General features: G+C 39.2%; 2 protein-coding genes across 2 annotated transcripts; one reads left to right on the top strand and one right to left on the bottom strand.

The window, feature by feature from the left end:
- Positions 1–5,444: 5,444 nt before the first annotated feature.
- Positions 5,445–9,541, bottom strand: LOC120573420 (RNA-binding protein 4.1-like). Its single transcript, XM_039823143.1, is given in 6 exon segments — positions 5,445–7,094; positions 7,488–8,041; positions 8,044–8,065; positions 8,068–8,138; positions 8,256–8,674; positions 9,412–9,541. Coding segments are annotated over 4 exon segments (1,035 nt in total). The 5' UTR covers positions 8,665–8,674; positions 9,412–9,541; the 3' UTR covers positions 5,445–7,094; positions 7,488–7,508.
- A 5,003-nt stretch (positions 9,542–14,544) lies between these two features.
- tifa (TRAF interacting protein with forkhead associated domain) lies at positions 14,545–15,817 on the top strand. Its single transcript, XM_039821604.1, has 2 exons — positions 14,545–14,748; positions 14,867–15,817. The coding sequence occupies exon 2, from the start codon at positions 14,958–14,960 to the stop codon at positions 15,555–15,557; it is 600 nt and encodes a 199-aa protein (XP_039677538.1). The 5' UTR covers positions 14,545–14,748; positions 14,867–14,957; the 3' UTR covers positions 15,558–15,817.
- The last annotated feature ends 1,738 nt before the right edge of the window (positions 15,818–17,555 follow it).

The following is a 17,555-nucleotide window of genomic DNA, read 5'->3' as shown; positions in this document are numbered from 1 at the left end:
GCTTTTTGAAACCACATGGCAGGAAAAGAAGTGTTAGTTCTTCAGCAGATTCTAATCTGCTGCCATATTTGTAAAACACACAGTGTGACTGTCAGACTGAAGTGACTGATGTGTTAAATCGTGTTCTACTGTTTAAAGCATCCCAAACTTTGACCCTCTCTGAGCAACTGATCAAATGTAACCTCATTTGTAACCTTGTGTCCTTAACCTTGTTAAGCTTCTGTCTTCATGTTTACAAGTATGATTCAGCATCCAAAGTGTTCCACTGGATGGAGAAGAACCCATTTGCTTATCATTTCAACAAGGAAATGTGCACTAGAGATTATATAACAGTTGATGCTTATACACTCTCTAATCAATACCCTTCAGTTTGAATTCATTTGAAATGTAGTTTTTCAGTTTTCATATCTGCTCACAGAAAAATAACAAGATTTATAAAAAGATGCTAATGTTAAATGCAAATGAATTCTTGGATATAAAGCTATAGTGCGTCGTTTCTGTCTCCCCCATGAGCAATTCTAAGTAATGACAACAACACTGTTGTTGCATCCACTTGACACAAGCCTTCCGTAATCCCGTTCCGCCCCCCCCTCTCCACGTAGTTGCTAGTAGCCAAGGAGGATGCGGAGGATTAAAAAAAACATGGACTCTTCAGAAGAGGTCATTATCTTGAGTAGCTGATAGACTTAGCTTTGTGGCAACTTATTTGGCAATGGCTTGACTGTAACGGACGTTCATTAATATAAAAAAAAGGTTCGCACTAAAGCTTTAAGGCACAAAGCAAAGAAAAATGAAAGGCCCAAAATATACTTCATTGTATTCAAACATTAAATACAAGAAAATCCTTTTTTTCCTGTTGATCGTACGAGCTAAACTCAAGGAAATAGTCCAGATGCCAGCATCGGAGAGCAAGCGGCCAGGCGGCTGTGTGACTTTTAACTGCACCGTACACACTGGGCCCTGTGACCTCGCCAAGCAATCCTTCACACACACGGGGAACGGTGTAAACACACCTCCACACCAGGGTCTCCGTCATGCGTGTACCATTTGCAGAAGATGCTCAGCTGATGCTGGGACCTACTGCTGCGCTGTGGCCTCCTTGAGGGGAGCTGCTGTTCGGGAAAGAAGTCAAGCTGCTTGCCGAAGGTGACGTGGAGGACCAAACGGCACAGATGGGAATCTTAGTCCGGCTCTCCATCGTTAGAACTGGAGCTCTCGTCTTCTTTGGAACTATTTGTCTCTTGGTTTACATCTGTAAAAGTCTTTAATGCTCAAAATGTCCACTTTAGCTCAGAATCTCTTACAGTTACACCTGGACCCTATTTCCCTATGTTTTTGTGTCCAAGTGACTGATGGGAACAACAATCTTTGTAATTTCTCCAGCATGAAGCAAGATCACAGCAGTCGGCAGTCAGCGAATTTAATGGACAACTCGCCCACCTTCAATTTAGCTCCACAAAAGTGCTCGTTTTGCCACTGACAGGCTCAGATTCATATTCTAAGTGTCTGACAACATTACGGAAAGGATTTCTAAGGAGGTCGACCTTTTTGTGAAAGAGTAAGATCCTTTTTTTTTTTTTTTTTTTTTTTTTTTTTAAATCCGCAGAATTGCATTCGCTAAAGCCACCAGACTCCACGTAAATAAACAGTCATTTAATCATCGTAAAATACAGTGACAGACACAAAATAAAACTACGAAAGGCCGTTTTGTTCCGCTTTCCACTTTTCCACAGTCACAACTTTAGTTTTGGTTTAAATAAACATAGTTTACCAATTTGCATGTGGAAATATGTATACGACACACTCTTTTAAAAAAGGTCTATCTCTTCTATCGTCTATTCTTTCCATAATGTTGTCGGACACTTAAAAAAAAAAGTGGCAAAAGCTGCACTTTTAGTGGACGAAATTGATGATGCACATTTGCCCTACAGGGTTACATTGCAGCCCGGTTCGCAACAGCTGGTCACAGAGTCCTTCCTCAATACTGGACCAATTCGAAATGTTGTTGTTCCCCCTTATCAGTTTGTCACTTACACACAAAAAACATAGGAAAATGGTGTCCAGGCTGAAAAAAACAAGTATGTTATCACAAAAAGAAGTCATGTTGGATACACATCATTTTGTGGTTTGCCTGTATTGCACTTTTCTCCAAAAATAAACTTTGACAAAGCAGTGAGAATACTTTGACTGTATTGTCTGATCAACCCATAACCTTTGTTTGGTTTCTTCTAACCACATCGCTACTTAACTTCTGTGATTTGTTTTGCTCATGAGCTGTGTGCGGTTTCCCCACACAGAAAGACATCAATGAACTTCTGCTTCTTAACACACAGTTTGATCATAAAAATAGGTTCCTGTGATCCCCTGAAAGTCTCAGTGGTGGAGTTACATGGGTTCCTTGCAACAGAATGAGGACATCCTGCTTGAAACCACCAACATACAGACACAGAGAGAGCACCGGCTCTTAAATAGGCACATGAGCAAACTCTACCTATGTATAGAAAGTTCTCTTCGTTTACTGACGACCACACGACTTCTTTAAAAGACACTCTGACTCTGAAAGGTGGGGCCCGTTTTCTGTGATGAAGCTTGACTACAAATGTGTTCCCTTGTTTTGCAGGTTGTCTTTAGTTTTATGGATGATTAACTACTTAAAATATACTAGATTTTAATTTAGTGGCTGGATGCAACATTTCTGTCACTACTGTTAAATCTGTGAAGGATGTAATGATTGTAGTTCTCGTAACAATCCTACAAAGAGTTGTGGTTTTTCTTTTTGAAATGTCTCACCACTATTCTATTTAACCAACCGATTATGTTTAAAAGCAGTCTGGATTCTGCTTTACTCCGTCATGCTGTTTGTCAAGACTGGACTACATGCTGAGATAATTATTATTGACAAACCACTGTGATTCATAGCAACAGGATTTCATTCTGCAATTATTTGATAAAATCACAAATGTGGTTTTAATGCACATCAAACCACAACTTTTATGGGGAACAGGGGATGTTTAGGAAGGGATAGCAGGTCAACAGTACATGCCACATAAAAGTGGTATTCGTCATCTGACAGCTGGGAACCTTAAGGTTAATTTGATATGCAGCTAAGCACTGTGTGTCAGGTTTTTCTAGTCATAAATCAGAACTAAGTATTAATTCATTAATTGATTATTTAATTAAAATACATTGTAAAAGCGTATAAGGACTTAGTACACTATGAGTTTATGGTGGCCATTGTCATTCGTATGTCTCATAAGTTGTTGCAGCAGTTTTGGGGTTGATACAATTTGTTACACAGATTTGGTGCACAGTTTAACTTTATTTTTATTTTTTTTAAATGGTCAAATATCCCTCTAAAATACCACATGTATTAGTCCATAGCAAAAAATAAATAAAAAATGTAAAAATGTGACTCCCAAGACTGTTTATGGACGAATAGGCAAAAATAACAAATTTGTACTGCATGCAAAAGCTGCATTGTTATTGCACAAACTGCAGTGGATTAGCATAGAGTGGGAATGTGTGTAAAGGGGAGACTTGTGGGTATGTTAAGGTGACAGGTTAAGGAGGGATCCCTTTGAAAATGGCCATGCAGGTTTTTCCCTCGCCCCAAATCTAGCCTAACTTTGGAGCGTTTTTTTCCGGATTCCTTAGATCCCTGGTTCTCAAACAACACATTCTCACTCCCACCGTATACTCCCAGCGAGTCCAATTTGTTATGATCAAGGAGTTACTAAAGAAACCGTTAGCGCACTAGTACTAACATTAGTTGAAAAGTTACTTCCAGGCACTAATTGCAAAGGCATGCGCAATGTCATTTCACCATAACAATCTTACAAATATTTACTGTTGTATATTACAGTGTAAAACGCAATAATGTCCTCAAAGTAATTGAATCCCAGTAGAAACCATGGAGCTTAAGTTGACTGTGGTCAAAACAGTCATGCTCAAAATAACTGAGCATGTTAAATGTTGCTTAACATTATATAATGTTACAGTACACATTAGCCATCAAGCATTATCACAGCAATGGACCTTTTTCACAGCAGACATTTTGACTTGTCACAGTACTGAAATTGATAACCGTAACGATGGCTCAGTTCCATCAAGTGTCCCAGTAAGCTATTCCAGTGAGTCAGCATGCCCAATACCAGGGCCTCTCCTAAGTGGAAACAGCCATCAGTAATGGTTTGGAATACACCTGTCCTTTTCCTACTATGACATGTCAACATGTCTGCTGTGAAAAAGGTCTATACAGCATAGCATATTGTAATAAGCTGCATCAATACTGAAATATATCAATAATCTACTGTAGCCCATTTTGGAACAGTAATGGGCTACAGTAGATTATTGATATATAGGAAAAAATCATGCTAGGGCAGAAAAAAATGCTGTTAATGTTACGGAGTATAACTCTGTTCAAAACGACATAGTCCATGCCGTTGTCCTTGATTCAAATTTTTTAAATTCTGGGTTTGAACATTGTTGGAAACATATGGGTGACGGTGATAACACAGCTCAACAAACATTAGCATAGTTGTATTTTAATGCGGAAATATTACGGAATATCTTTAAATCCTATGTACCAATGTTGATTAAATTCTTTATCAAGTATATAATATTGTGTGTGTATATATATATATATATTTATGAGGCTTTGTTCTCTGCTCACGACAATTTCTTCACTATATATTTACATAGCAAATATTTGTTTGCGGCTACATTAATGTTTTGAATGTCAAGTACAGCTCCTTTTACTATACTTCAATAATCAATTGACCTGGACCGCACATATTGTACAACTTCACATCTGCACTTTATAAACTTCATGTAATTCAGCTTGTGGAGTCTTAGATGGTACGGTTAAAAAAAAAAAGCAAGTTTGTTGTGATCACATCTACAGTAGCTGTAGATTAAGACGAATGAAACTTAAATCATACAAATGGAGAATAAACAGGTAACTAAAATCTGAAGGGCTCAATATGTAATATTTTAGGATGTGAATGTGCTTACATAACAAGTATAGATTTTCTATGAGAAGCTTGCCTTCAGACATGAAAAAATGTTTCGCAGAAAACAAGGTGTCAGAAAGTTTTGTTCTGGTTTGGACACTGAAACTCCAATACAACTGTACTAATATTGATAGTTCAGTGACATCTTATACATTTTTAATTTTTTATAAAGTTTCAGAGTGAGTAACCGAAGCCATACATAACACAATGCATTAAAAAGAAATTGTTAGGGGTGGTTATCACCAGAGGTCCCACGATACAATACTGCGATTTTTGCTGCAAAATGGGATTGTCAAGCAAACTGACCAACACACTTCTAGATTGATCCCTCCAGTCTGTATTACAATACAGTATTGCCATGAAAAATATTGCAACACTACACTGTGTTGACTTTTACATCTACACACTTAATAAGTGAACAGGGACTCCATGTTACAGTTGGAAATATTTTATTCATGCAGGTCAGCTTTCAAAACAGCAATACAATGCAAAGTACTGTAAATGTCTCAGGTCCATCAAAATTGTGTAAAATAAGTTGGTTTTAATTTCATTGTATGGTTAATTGACTTCATGTGTTATATGAGTTCTAAAAAAGGTATGTCTACAAGACCTAGTGTAGATTTTACTAGTCCATTCAGTCAAATTCTTAACTCTTTCAGTTTGAACAAAGAGGTATCCTGGAAGCTTCTCTTAATTTCCAATTACAAAAAAGAACAAACATCTTTCCCAGATGACAACTACGGTCATCAAACCCTGCTGGATAACCCTAGTCCAAATTCAAGTCGCTGGCATTGCCTAACCTGTCAACTATATACATTGCTTATTTCACAGCAAACTTACCGATTCAAAGAGCAGATTTACAGCTGAATGGATAGCTCTGTGTACAATGATTGATATTAGTTATGATACATACAGTGATACAGTTAGCTAGCTAACACTCCAGAGCTACTACAAACCTCTGTAGTTAATCGTAAACTAGCAACATTTACCTAGAGAAGTTCAATGTGAGCATGTGCGACAACGTCTGCAGTACTTTCTACTTCAGTAGTCCTTAAAGCCCTTGACTTACCTGTTGACTCTGAAGGTCTCCAGCAGCCTTTGATGTCATCTCCCCCCAGATTCAAGGTAAACTAGTCTCACCTATGAGCTCAGCTGGTGGGAGTATGGCTGGAGTGTGTTACACCCTTCTTCACTTGTGCTCAAATGTGAACATGTTCCCAATTTTGGCACTGAAGGGGACAAGCTAAAAAAGGTACGCTAATGAATTGAGACCAGAGATATTTAAATCAGCGTGACGATCTGAACTAGTTTGTTACACGTGAGTTCATCATTAATAAAACGGATAATCATTAAGTATGGCACATGCTTATTTTTTTCCGAAGATTTAAGCAGAGTTTTCGAATAACTAAGTGGTGACACAGATGGTGTTTTAGCGCGGAGCATGACTTTGGGCACATGGGAACAACATTACTGCACAAATCCGTTTATTAAAAACAAGTTCGACAATGGACAGGTACATGTGAACGCTTTGCAGTGACTGTCCCATTAACAGTTACTTTCTACATTTGTTAAACCCTTACGTCTTAGCAGTTTAACTTTTCACAGCACCGCCACATTGAGGTTTGGTTTGCGACGGGAATGCGTAACATGATGGAACCAACGTGCAGATTAGATTTAATACTAAACATGATTCAGTTCAGTTAAATCTACAGTCACAAGTATCGCCTAGAGACTACTGAAATTATTCAGCTTTCTAAGGTCACACACAACATCAGAATACTAATTTTGTTCAACGTAAAAGTACAAATAAAAAAGAAAAACGCCTAATTCAGACGTCCACCATAAAAAAAAAAAAAAAGTATATATACACTACAGCACAATGACAAACTAAAACAATCAGGGGGGGAAAAAAAACGAGTAAAAGCTTTCCCAAAATAAAAACAAAAACAGACGAGGACGTCGGCAATTCAGTTCCTCCTGTGAGCGTCGCAGGTGAACGTAACGCGCTCAGCCACAGACAGGAAGAGGATAGTGTCACGTGCATCAGGAGGCGGCGAGCGGCGACGCAGTCGGACGACGATCCTGAAAAAAGAGCAAATGACACAAAATGAACTGTCTGCAACTGCTGACACAAAGCACGTTGTTCCATCTTAAATTGTGCACATGTGGAGTTCTGCATCTCGAGTGGTTCTTCAGTAACAGAGATCCCAGACCGAACAGTCGTTTGTCGCATTACTCCACACACACTGAAAACTAATTTTAGCTGAAATCCAAGTTTGTGCAAAAGGCGTACATTACCAACAAATTTACAACTTGTTGAATGGCACTTTGTACGCACGCAAACCTTGTTTTTACCCCACAAGATGTGTGGCGTACAGGATGAGTCACAAGCTGCCTCTGCCTTTAAAAAAAAAAAATAAGGGACGAATTTCAGATAAAGATATGAACACCAGTCTACGTCAGACCTATTCTCACCTTCACATGCCAGGGCCTTGCTTAATAAGCGTAGCGTGCAGGCGGTGGCGGAGGCAGCCGTTCTGCGTAGGGGTCCCTGGCGCGTGGAACTCCGTATGCCGGGACCCGGGAAACCGGGGAGAGTCGAGAGCGCTCGTAGGAGTAGCCATTACTGGCAGGGGGCATAGGCGCGCTAGGCGCTCTCCGGAGGGGACTGCGATCTCGGGCATAGTACGAGGACGGAGGAGGTGGGAGGGGACGACGCTCATAGGGGTCAAGCGACGAGGTCATAAGGCGGTCTCGGACGACGGCTGAGGGGGGAGGGGGAGGAGGAGGGGCGCCAGCACGTTGGTCCTCATAGGCCATGCCATACGGACGGGCTCTGTACTTCTCATAGTAATCTACCACGCCGTATCTCTCCCTTTCACCCTCATAGGGTCGTTCAGGATAAACGGATCGTCTGGGGGGAGGGGGTGGCAGCGGAGGAGCAGGGTAACCTGGGGGTAAATGGCCGAGGCGGCCTCTCATGTAGCTGGGTGGGGGGGGAAGGTCGTGCCTCTCTCCCGGGTAACGAGGGGCCAATAGCCACCCCTGTCTGGGGAGGAGGGGGGTAGTCATCCCGTTCGTCATGTCTGGGACGGCTCTTAGAAATCTGAACATGGATGCGTTTGCCTAAATACAAACAAAAACACAAAAGGGGGAGGAAAAAAAACAAATTAAATAATTTGGTGCAACTAAAATGTGTCACAACTACATCTTTACTTGTTTTACATAATAGCCCTTACATACCTTGAAATTCAGAATTGTCCAGTCCCTTGATGGCATCCATGGCCTCTTCAGAGTTAGACATGTGTACAAAAGCAAAATTCTTGACAACCGCACACTCTGTGACTGAGCCGTACTCTTCAAAAAGAGCACGGAGCTCGTCATCAGCTCCCTTTTCTACATTAGCTACATGCAGTTTGACTGCGCCCTGGTTCTTCCCGTGGCTGGCCTCCACGTTGATCGGTGTGCCGTGAAGCTTGTAGAGGTGCAGGTTCTTAATGGCTTTGGTGGCGTCCTTGCGGTCATCCATGTGGACAAAGGCGTAGTTCTTGATGATGGCACATTCTGTGACAGTGCCGTACTCCGTGAAGAGTGCCTTGATTTCCTCCTGGTCTGCTTCTCGGGGCAGATTTCCCACAAAAATCTTCACCATTGTTAAAGATCTGTTTCAGAGCAAACCAGAGAAAAGGGAATGAGAATGACATAAAGGAGACAAAAACTAATTAAAATGAACTTTTTTTTTGACAATTTTAAGTCTTTATTCGACAGAACAGCTGAAGATATGAAGGGGGTGACCTGCAGCAAAGGGCCGCAGGTCTGAGTCGAACCCGGGCCAATGCGTCGATGAGTAAACCTCTATATATGGGCGCCCGCTCTACCAACTTATCTATCTGGGCGCCCAACATTGCTCATTCTTAATCATTTGGTGTTGTACTATAAAAAATAACTATGCCTAAATCATTTTCTATGGTACCATCTGTTCTCAGTTGTGAATTAAATGGGCCCGTGCATTGCAAAATGGCTGACGTCAGTTTAAAGAACGCAGCAGTCGACTAGCTAGCTAGCTAGCTAGCCTCAATTGACTTTTTTTGACACCAGTTAACTTTATGTTACTTATTTCAATATTAAAACGTTTCTATTAATGTATTTGCTGCTATAACGCGCTGCGGAGTATTACCTAATTTTAAAGAATTCCTGGTCTTGGTTTTGCCATTTTTTGCTAGTGCTAGCTAGCTGTTAGCTTCGGCCACGCCATTACACAAAGCACCGCTGTCCATATTACTAAAAACGTAAAGCGGCGAGCTGGCTAACAAATATTCAAAAGTTAGTAAATATATCATGAGTATTATAAGCTGATTAATTGTAAATATCAAGACACGAGCGTGCACATTTTGGTTACCTTTTTTGGTTTTACCGTGCGGCCCCTACAAAGAATTCAAATCCTTCTCGAGAGCTGTTCTTTAGCCGAATGGCGGATGCCGACTTCCGTTTGCTTTTTGCCTGCCTTTTCTTCTTCTGTCTGTTGCGTCTATGTTTTTTTTCCCCCCGGATCACAGCCACCACCCCACCCACAAACAAAAAAAAAAAAAACGCCACCCACCTGATAATTGATAATAATATATGTACTGGTTTTTACACCATTTCCAAATAAAATAGAACAAAATGTTAAAAAGACAAGCGCTTAAAAAAAACAACAAACGTCAGAATAAGTGACAAAAGACTTGGAAAAAAAAGCGACAGAAAAATAAACGTTTTAATTTTCAATTTTGACCCAGAAAACGGGAAGACAACACAAGGGTTAAACGTTTACCGTATCCGCTTTTTCATTTTGTTTTCTACGTTATAAACGTTTTTATTTACAAGTTATAGGCCTACAGCTCATGCACTAAGCAGGTTTCTTCCTACAGACATTAGGCTATGTATTGTTGTCAGCCACAGGCACGCTACTTCCTCCGTCCCGCTCCAACTGAATCCAAATTAGGCGAGTCACATTAGGCTACAGTTCTTTCTTCCAATTGCTAAAACGCAATTTTGCAAACTAGGCTGGTTTTATCAAAATACGTTTCACAATTCCAAAATTCACAAAACCACAAACCCAAACTGTAAAATACCTCATATATCCTGCAAAATGAAGCACTGCAACCAAAACTACATATAGCATTATCAAAAATCTAACTTTTGCACCATATGGCACACACTTCATTCATATTACCAACTAGTTGTCTAACCAACTGTTGGGCATAATGAGAAGCATTCTCATCTTTAGTATGCTTTTACCATAATACTAAAATAGTTCAAATTGTAGAAAATTCTTCAGATGCACAGAAATATTTGCAGATACACACACACACACACACACACACACACACACACACACACACACACACACACACACACACACACACACACACACACACACACACACACACTCATTTATTTTTCACCAAACAAGTCCGTGCAACATTTGCACAGCAGATATATTTACATTGGGCTGAACAAAAATATGCTCACAAAAAAAACAGTAAACTGAAAAAGAAAATTTCAGAAAGAAATGGGCAGAAAAAATATATAGAAAAGTAGCTCCACATTGAAAGAAAAGATGGATAAAAGTGTCATCAGTGAATCCACAAAAAGAACAGGAGCTATCAACATCTATATATTGAGATATAATACAGAATTTACTGGATAGATTTTGTGTACAATTTTGAAATTAATTTCTTTTACTTTGTTAGAAATACAAAATGTGTGAGGTAAAAAAAAGCCATGTTTATTTCCATTTGATATTTTCCAAATGTGAATTCCAATAAGACGTTCCCTTTTGGAATCATTTTGTTTTTACTTTGCAAAATTTGAAGGATACATGTATTATTACCTCTTCTGACTGTCTCGCCATCACAGCTCTGTAACTAGTCATGGATGTTCTCCTTATATAAATATCATATTCATTGCAGTAAGTGGAGATGTTCTAAGCCTTCCTTTGTTTGGATTATAAATGATTGTAACTTGTTTTTTTTCCCCTGACTGAAAAAGATCCAATCGAGTCAAATTGCAAGAAAAAGGTGTATAGTGACATATCTCTGTTTTGATTAATCTCCCATTGTGTGCCATGCTCTAAATGTTCATTTTATTTTCTCTAGCCTTTTTGCTTTTGACTTGTGTATTTTTTTTTTTGCTTAGGTAATTCTTTCTTGTTCATTAACAACATTTGTATTGTATCCACACATGTATATTCTCTTTCCCCTACAACAGTTTTGTATGGGTTTTTTGTCACAAAAAAAAATAATAATCATGGATTTATGCATGAACGTAAGGAGGTAGGAGGCTGATATCGAAACAATATATGAAGATATGAAAGGGGAGAGAGAGGGGGGAATGACATGCAGCAAAGGGCCGCAGGGCGGAGTCGAACCTGCAGCTGCTGCGTCGAGGATCAAACCTCTATATATGGGCGCGCCCTCTACCAGGTGAGTTACCCAGGCGCCCTAATTTAATTTTTTCCATAATAATCCTACCTTATATATTCTACAATATATAACAGGGCAAATGCATTAGAAAATATTTTGATCCTTGTGATTACACTGTTCGTAAGTGACGTTTTGGATGTAGAACTTTAACTCGTAGGCTAGTCATTGGTGGAAGAAGTATTCACATCTTTCACTTAAGTAAAAGTAGCAATACTACAGTGTATACATACTTAAGTAAAAGTCCTGCATTCAAACTCTGAAGTACAAAAGTACTAGCATCAAAATATACTTACAAAAATGAACTCCTTATGCAGAATGGCCCAGTCTCAGAATCTTTATTCAGGTCTTTATCTGATTAGCTTTCTTTTAATTACTTTGTATAGCGTAATGCATTAAACAATTAGAATAATTGATTAGTTTATATTTATATTTTATACTTAAGATTCATATTTTTGTATTATTGATCTAAATCTGCAAAGTAACTAGTAACTTTAGCTGTTAAATAAATGCATTGGAGTAAAAAGTACAATACTTCCCTCCGAAAGGTAGTGGAGTAGAAGTAGAAACTAGTGGCGACTTTACATCAAGCAAATCTGGACAAACCTGTTTCCTAAGATTAAGATCAGTGGTGTAGTCTAATGTATTGCAGTGGGTATACTGTATTTTTTTTAAACATATCAGAGATACTATCCGCGTACCACTAGAGGGAGAACGCGGACCACCAGTGGTACTTGTACCACAGTTTGAGAACCAGTGGGAGCCGTTACGTCAATGTTTTGACCTGGCTTGCCAGAAATCCCCTTCCATGTTTGTAAAAAAAAAGAACAAGAGTTGTTAACCCATCTTTTTTATGGCTGTTCATTCTGGAAAAGCTATGAAGATTATATGGTATCTAAAACAAAACATACAATCACACTTGAAGGGAAACATATTTTTACCTATTTTGAATTTAAAGATAGAAAGTTGTGTAATATTGTAAATCTCTTTATTTTATTAGGTAAGTTCCATACCCACAAGGCAACATTTTCCAGTTCAACACCGTGCTTCAAACTATTCCAAGTTGAATTTGACATGTACTTTGAGTCTCTTAAGTTGGTATCCAATAAGAAAGCTAAATTAATATCTGATATCTACTCAAATCTCTATGTTTAAGTGCTCCTGATGTCTTTAATTTTAACATTCTTGAAAGTCTGTCCCTTTTTGTTTCCTTTATTTTCCTCTGTTTAGACTATTACTTTCTTTTTTACTCTCATATATTATTTATATATATTTTTGTATCCTATTTGTTTATGTACTGCGATGATTGAATTTCTGTTAATTGTCTTTTGAAATAAAGTTATAAAAAGAAGAAAAAAAAAGAAATCCCCTACCATTACATTCAAGTCTGTTAATAAGCATGTCTCGTATTTATTAACCAGTAGCCTATGGTCACTTTTCACTATAACCCATGTAGGCTAGTTACAGTCTGCCACTAAAGGAATGCAAGCGATGCAAGTTAGTAACTATACTTCTTGTAACCCACCGTCCTGGGTTAATGTGTAACACTTACATTTATAGCAGGGCTTAGTTTAAAGTATAATACAGCTATTTGTTTCTACATACATAAGCATGCTGTTGTTAAATAGTGTTTTATCGGCCGTACATTTTGACAGCTATTTCAGGGGAACTCTAGTTAATGGCAATCATCTATTCTCAGATTAATCTTAGGAAACAGGTGTGTCCAGATTTGCTTGAGATAAAAGTCGCTTCATTTTTCAGTGCACAAGCTCAGTTTACCGTGATAACCCCCGAGGTAGAAAAAATACAACAACAACAACAACAATGCAATATCCCCACGCCTCTCTTGGCATCAAATTCTCGGAAAGTTGGGCACTTTCTGTTTCACTATGTGGTGGAAGACGTATTAAGTAGTCTACTTACAGCAAGTAGGCCTTAAACTACAAGAACTTAGTATTTAAGTTCAATCTTCAGTGTTTCCATTAGCCTATGCCACTAGTTTCTACTTCTACTCCTCTACCTTTCGGAGGGAAATAGTGTAGGCTACTTTTTACTCCACTACATTTATTTAACAGCTAAAGTTACTAGTTAGATTGTGTCTTGTTATGGTGGGTATATGCTGCTGGGTCTGGGCATAAAGGCTCTGGGTCAGGAATGTGAAACCATGCAGGGAGTGACTTCCTTTCTGTTTCAAGTTGCATCAGAAGGGACTTTTGGTGCTCTGATGCTACGTTCAGGCGCTCGTTTTTAAAATTGTATGTTAGAGAACAGCAATCCATTTGCTTAGAGAACTAAAAAAATTAAAAATAAACAGAGGTAGGCTACAATACAGAAGTAGCTGCAAGAACGTAAGAAAATGAAATATGCCTATTACAGTTTTCCCAGAAGCAGTCTGAACCCCAAATATATAGTCAGCTTAGAATGATACAAAGAAATCAGTCCAAAATCATATTTTTAGGAACATGAAACGGAATGTTGCCATTTAGCTTGATAAAAGACGAGTCATTTAAGCAAAATTGTTAGTTAGCTAGCCAGCCAGTGTCAGCACTAATGTGGAGCCAATGACATGGCGTTTGGGCATTTGGCATTACATTGTTTGAAATTATTCTTCGTCAAAAGTACGTGTAGGCTAAATTTAGCTTGTGGTCCACTGAACTTATTGTATATATTGTGTTAGTAGCACTATCCGTTGCTAGACTGACAAATTGGCTACTAACATTCTTATTTCCATTTTTTACTCTCTCTCTCTCTCTCTCTCTCTCTCTCTCTCTCTCTCTCTCTCTCTCTCTCTCTCTCTCTCTCTCTCTCTCTCTCTCTCTCTCTCTCTCTCTCTCTCTCTCTCTCTCTCTCTCTCTCTCTCTCTCTCTCTCTCTCTCTCTCTCTCTCTCTCTCTCTCTCTCTCTCTCTCTCTCTCCCTCTCTCTCTCTCTCTCTCTCTCTCTCTCTCTCTCTCTCTCTCTCTCTCTCTCTCTCTCTCCCTCCTCTCTCTCTCTCTCTCTCTCTCTCTCTCTCTCTCTCTCTCTCTCTCTCTCTCTCTCTCTCTCTCTCTCTCTTTCGAACTGGTACTTGAAAGCAGCATTGCACTGGGTCCTCGAGGAGTGACGAAACTCCAGAGAGTAGAAGGAAAACAACGGTCGAGCGTATTGTTTTCTTTTGGAGCAGCACCACCGTTACTTATAAGTCAGCTGTTGCTTAGAGTACTCTACATTTGATCTAGCTTTTCTGTGGACGGAGTATCTATCTACTTCGCCAAATGAAAAAAACTTCAACATTCGGGTAACGTTAAAGGCACAGACATCTAACAGCAACAGCACAAATGAATGTATTACTTTACTTTTGTCTTGGCTGGTAAACCACCTGACCTCACTGGTTTGTTTGTCTTCTTTCCCCACAGACTGTCATCACTGGAAGTCAATAGATCGATCTAGTTCTAGATACTGATTTTCATCAGGAGCTTTTATTTTGATTTTTTTTTTTTTTCTCTCATGATGAATGTCTCCCAGACAATGGAGACGGAGGAGGATCTCCTGACCCGTCTCCACGTCCAACTGTACCACCCTCAGCAGAGTTGTAAGGGCCTTTTCGAGCTGCTTCCTCTGGGGAACAAGAGCAAGCACTCGGCAGACGAGCCTCTCCGGCTGGGACGCGACGCCCAGGGCTGCACCTTCGCCCTGGTCGACGCCCGGGTGTCCCGCAAGCAGCTGGCCCTCCACGCCTACCGCACCCCCGAGAGCCCAGACTTGCTGTTCGCCATCCAGAACCTGAGCCAGAGGGGACGTCTGTCGGTGAACAGCTCGGCGCTGGGCTTCCTGGAGAGGATGGATCTCCCGGACAAGGCCCTGGTCCGGTTCGGAGAGTATGAGATGCTGATCATCCGTGAGTCCGGCGAGGCCAAGGGCAGCTTCGAGGTGGAGTTTGAGGTGCTGGCAGTGCCTCCGTCCAGAGAGACATGCATGTACGTGCCTAGTATGAGCCCCGTCATGGAAACAGGCTGCTCACGTGTGATTAACGGTCTTCCAGGTGAACTCAGAGTAGGCCTCCTCGGCCCCCTTGAGACCGATGAGACTCTCATGTTTAATTCCTGATGTGACTTTTAACTTTGTTATTGACTTGCATTTGATTCAGTACAAACGGCAACGTGTAGGCTATGACTGGATCTCTCCTTGTAATGTGAAATCATAGTATTCTTATTTAGGTATTATTTTGCACCCTGTTACTCTATTACTCCATGTATAAGTTAAAGACCTGTGATCCTATATTGTAATAACAGCTACTTTTAAAGTATAATACAGCTATTTGTTTCAACATTTCAACTTGAGCACATTAAAGTCTCTTTTTGTAAACATGCTGTTGTTAAATACTGTTTTGTCAGCCATACATATGTGTGTGTGGGGTACAGTATACCCACTACAATACATTAGACTACACCACTGATCTTAATCTTAGGAAACAGGTTTGTCCAGATTTGCTTGATATGAAGTCGCTTCATTTTTCAGTGCTCAGCTTACCGTGATATAACCCGAGGTAGAAAAAACCAAACAATGCAAAATGTATACGCCTCTTGGCATCAAATTCTCAGAAAGTTGGGCACTTTCTGTTCCACTCTGTTGTGGAAGACGTATTAAGTAGTCTACTTACAGAAAGTAGGCCTTACACTACAATAACTTAAGTATTTAAGTTCAATTTTGTAATATTTCTTATGCATTTGCCCTGTTATATTATTGTAGAACATATATGGTAGGATTATTATGAAAAAATAAAAAAGGGCCTTTGCTGCATGTCACTCCGCCTCCCTCTCCCCTGTCATGTCTTCAGCTGTCCTCTATAAATAAAGGCCTAAAACGCCCCCCAAAATAAATTAAATTTTGCAATGTTTCAATCTGAAATGTAATGGAATAAAGTTACATAAAATGGAAACACTAAAAGTAGCCTAACATTCCTACTTAAAAATATGTACTTCTTTACTGAAAACCAGTAATTTCAGAGCAGGTGTGGCGACATGCTTAACATATTTTCTACTCAGCATGACATGATCAGACAAAAAAACATGCGTTTGAAAAAGATAAAGAAAAAACTAGTACAAAGAAACTGGTTTTTAATAGATCTAGGACCAAGGTCCAGCCGGTTTGGCCAATCCTAATCTTATCATATTGGATATACAAGCAGGAAATGCAATGTGAGATCTTGATCTAGTCATTTTAGGAGAAGAGCGGCATTATTGGAGTTGTTAACATCAGACAGCAGGCTTCAGGAATGCCAAGTAAAGTCATAAAGGTTTGCAACAGCGTGATCTTTGTCTATAAAACCACCTCCCGGTTATTATTCAACACTGTGATGGTGATGACACTATAAACAGTCATGATTTCCTTAAAGCCGAGCCCAGCAGCAACAAGGGAGCGATCTTAAAGGAAAACCCCGTTTGAACTCAAATGACTAAATAAATAAATAAAACTCATTACAAATACATTTTTATAAAAAAGGGCTACAAACATCTGTATGCAAGTAGGCTATATTGTATAAAAGAGTTTTAGGTTCAGAAAATAGTTCAGACATGTATATTATTGGTAAAACAAAAAAAAGTAGTAGTTTTGAGTAAACCGACAACCCCTGACTAAGTGGCACATTTTTGGATATTTCTATTTATATCCAATGCATAACAATAACAGCACAGAACTGAACTAAAACTGTTGAATTAACCCAAATAGCGAGCACAATAACTGCAGGATGTTTGTGTAAAACGAGTCATTTTAAAGAAATTTGAGCAGATTATTTCTTGGGACTATTGCATCAGAGATTAGTTTTCCTGTTATTTTAATGAATTTACAATACAATTCTGTACATTTGTTTTAACAATCATAAACTTAACCGGGTTCTTTTTTGACAAATTCTGCGTTTTCTTCTCCCTGACACTTGGCCATGGTTTTATTAGCTCTTTGATTGTTTTAACCGCGTACTTTTCTAATGCACGACTTAATTTAGTTTTCTTTACAGGAATTAATTAAATGCTGAGATAAAAGCCACCTCATTCATTCATTCATTCATTCATTCATTTATTCATATATATATATATATATATATATATA

Source organism: Perca fluviatilis, chromosome 14 (genome assembly GCF_010015445.1).
Source record: "Perca fluviatilis chromosome 14, GENO_Pfluv_1.0, whole genome shotgun sequence".
NCBI lineage: Eukaryota > Metazoa > Chordata > Actinopteri > Perciformes > Percidae > Perca > Perca fluviatilis.
Note: the sequence above shows the minus strand (reverse complement) of the source record. Positions and strands in the feature narration are given on the sequence as shown.

Bases quoted from the DNA above. Each gene is read 5' to 3' on its own strand.
- tifa (XM_039821604.1), top strand. From the start codon at position 14,958: ATGATGAATGTCTCCCAGACAATGGAGACGGAGGAGGATCTCCTGACC.